This window comes from Colobus angolensis, unplaced genomic scaffold (assembly GCF_000951035.1).
Source record: "Colobus angolensis palliatus isolate OR3802 unplaced genomic scaffold, Cang.pa_1.0 Scaffold813, whole genome shotgun sequence".
Lineage (NCBI taxonomy): Eukaryota > Metazoa > Chordata > Mammalia > Primates > Cercopithecidae > Colobus > Colobus angolensis.
The window spans coordinates 26,938-30,434 of NW_012121966.1; the positions used below are offsets into that span (position 1 = coordinate 26,938).

The 3,497-nt window shown below is 50.6% G+C and overlaps 1 protein-coding gene across 1 annotated transcript; it reads left to right on the top strand.

Moving 5' to 3' along the window:
* Positions 1-957: 957 nt before the first annotated feature.
* Positions 958-2,401, top strand: LDOC1 (leucine zipper, down-regulated in cancer 1). Its single transcript, XM_011929514.1, has one exon. It carries the CDS (start codon positions 1,145-1,147, stop codon positions 1,583-1,585), a length of 441 nt encoding a protein of 146 aa, XP_011784904.1. The 5' UTR covers positions 958-1,144; the 3' UTR covers positions 1,586-2,401.
* Positions 2,402-3,497: the final 1,096 nt, after the last annotated feature.

Here is a 3,497-nt window from a genome sequence, read left to right on the forward strand (position 1 = left end):
TTTTGTTTTAAAGGATTCCTGTGGCTACTCTATGGAGAATATACTATAGGAAGAAAAGAGTGAAAGCTAAGTGATTAGTTGCAGCCGTCTGGGTGAGAAAGGCTGGGGATCAGGGTGGCAGTGGTAGAAATGACAAGACATGACTGAATTGGCAATATATTTGAAAGCAGAGCCAACAATTCCTGTTGGCTCTAGGATCAGGGATCCATTCAAAGTAGAAAAACAAAATTATTTAAAAACACAAACATCTTAACAGTTCATTTTTAAGTACAGAATAAAACCCAGTGGCCAACGGCACTAATAGCAGGACAAGAAATAGAGAATCAAAGATATGTGGGATGCCTGCAATTGATTATTGGATGCTGATTTTGCAAAACTTCTTTATATCTTGCTACTTAGGTTTTTTTTTTTTTTAAGGGAGTGTACCATATTATTTCCCTACTAAAGAAGTCACTGTTTAAATACTGCCTTTTTCATAAAAGGCAGGAACCCCTGAGGGTCTTCATGATCCTAAAAGGAAGTGTGACTCCCACAGTGCAGCCAGCAGTGTCAACACTTCTCTGAGTGAGATTTAAACGAGAAAGAAAATGTGTTAATAAAACATCACGCCAAGAGAATCTAGTGGCCACAGACCCACGAAGGAACAACTGAGTTGTGCGAGTTGCCTAGGTAGAAGGGTGGCTAGTCCTTTCAGTTTCAACAAATTTGCCTTCTCTGAGACCAAACTCAGCGCTCGCCAGGTCCTCTGCTAACGCAGGCCCCCACAACCGCGAGCTAGGGGAGCCTACCCCAGCCTTTAACTGCCCGCCTAGAGACCTACCACAAGCCGGTGGTTCAGCGACCCAGTGCATCCTTTCCCTGGCCACGCCCTCTTTGTCTACACCCTTCCCATTCCGGCCACGCCCCCACGCAGCCGCGGCCCCCAGCCTGGCCACGCCCCTCCCGTGTCGCGCCGGCGCACCATCCGTCCGAATGGCCTCGTGGGCGGAGCTTGCGTAGCCTCCCGGACCCCGGCGCGCACCGCCCCCCGCCCCCAGCCCCTGGCCATCGAGCGCCTCCGTGGACACGCACTTCCCGCGAGGCCTCCGTGCGCACCTTGGCCGAGCCGAACCGAGCCGAGCCCTGTCCTTCCAGGCTGTTCGCAATGGTGGATGAGCTGGTGCTGCTGCTGCACGCGCTCCTGATGCGGCACCGCGCCCTGAGCATCGAGAACAGCCAGCTCATGGAACAGCTGCGGCTGCTGGTGTGCGAGAGGGCCAGCCTGCTGCGCCAGGTACGTCCGCCGAGCTGCCCGGTGCCCTTCCCCGAAACGTTTAATGGCGAGAGCTCCCGGCTCCCCGAGTTTATTGTGCAGACAGCGTCTTACATGCTCGTGAACGAGAACCGATTCTGCAACGACGCCATGAAGGTGGCATTCCTAATCAGTCTCCTCACCGGGGAAGCCGAGGAGTGGGTGGTGCCCTATATAGAGATGGATAGCCCCATCCTAGGTGATTACCGAGCCTTCCTCGATGAGATGAAACAGTGCTTTGGCTGGGATGACGACGAAGACGACGACGACGAGGACGAAGAGGATAATTACTAGGCCCTCGGGCCTCGGGGGGAGGGCCCTGCACGCCGCCACCCCCTCCCCGCAGCCCTCACCCCGCCAGGAGCCACTGCTCTCCCCCTTGCCCTCCGGTCTCCTTCCCTACCCGCGCCCGTCTGCTCTTTCTTCATTTCTCCGTAGTGCTTGTCTTTGTTCCAGGAATAGCGCTCCAGTTACCTGCTGCTGGGGTTGGGGCTGGAGCCTCACTCACTCGGAAGTGCTTGAAAGTGTCATCTACCCAGGCCATCCCGGGGATCCCTCCCTTGCTAATCTGAACTGTGTCCTGAACCCCAGCTATTGGCCAGGTCCCTGTTACAAACTGCGCAGACCACCCATAGCCCTGCTGCTGCCACCTGCCCTGCTGCCAGGCTTACATCTGCCCAGAGAACTATGCTGCCACTTCACATCCACTCACCACATCCCACCTCCAGACTACCGCCTTTCGAGATCAGGACCAACCTGGAAAATGCCAGAGTTGGCTATGCCTCTTCGGACATTGATTTGGACAGCTCACCAACCCCTGAAGAGGCCATTCAGCCTGGTTAGTTTTCTACCTACTCCAAGTGTCCTCCCCTGCCCTACCAGATTGCTGCAGGGGCGCGGTGTGCCTGGCAGCCAAATTGTTGATATTTCTTTTTCCCTATGCACTGGTTTTACACAGCTGTCATTTTTCTTTCAAAATTGCAGCAGTCCCACAGATGTGTGCATTTGGACAAATAGTACTAAAAACCAAACAAGCACTCAGCCCAGCTCCTCAGTACTACCTGGAAAAAGCATTGGCATTATTTTCAATAAATATCAAGCACTAAAAAACGAAATGATTGTCTTTTAATAGTTAAGTGCTATCACTGACCTCTACCACTGTCACTGTGACTCCCGTTATTCCCATGGAAATCAGGGAATACCACCAATCCTAGTAATCCCTGCTGTCAACTCCAGGCTGCTGGGGACAGCTACCTCAGGGCTTTGTCAGGGTTCTGATGCTTCCTTCACCAATGCATTTCTTAAAGCCTTGGCAAAGGGTGTGTTCTCTGGGTCCTCCAGGGTGGCATGGGTAAGGGTTGGCTGAGCAGATGGCAAAGAGGGCAGTATTAATAATTAGACCGTAACAACAGGCATAAACCAGAACATATATATGTAATGCTCCTAATTCTCTGAGCTTTTGGATTCCTTAATACTGTGCCAGGGAAGTTCTGCCCCTTAATCCTTATTGCCTATATGCAGCCATTGAGTTCAGGCTCCAGATAGCCAACATAGTACATTGTCACTTTCAAACTCCATATAGCCAATATGTCACTTACAGGTGCTCCAGCTAACATTAAGTCCCGGATCCTGGGCAAGTGCATCCATAAAGATACACCCTGATCTTAACAAACATTTCATCCTCCTTGGGCAGACATCCTTAGAATTTCCACTCATAGATGTGTCCCAGATTCCTCCCTATGGAAATTAGCAAGATGCTTGGTTATCTCTTAAATCAGACTTTGTACTGCTATCTGGGGGCTATGCTGAGATACCTGGGCCTGGAGGGTTCAGAGCAGTGAAGGGGGTGGCTGCTGAGAAGAAACTGCATGCTTGGGTGAGGCCATTGCCCCAGGTTAAGTCATTGAAATGTTTAATGCAGAGCAGCTTGGTGGGGGATTTGAGAGGACTACCTCTTAGAAAGGTTTAGGAGGATGTGAGGGGTTCAGAGTTCTCTTTTGTATCTGTCCAGATGTCCTCCCTCATTGTACCATGTCTGGAGCCAACTTGACTTTATAACCTTTAATTAATTTAGATAACACATTTCCTTACTGTTTAAGGCCTTTTGAGGCAAGATATTTCATTTGTACTGGTAAACCTCGCTGTTGATTAAATGAGATATGGGGCTTCATATTAATCACCTGATAGGTGTGGATTATATGAGATC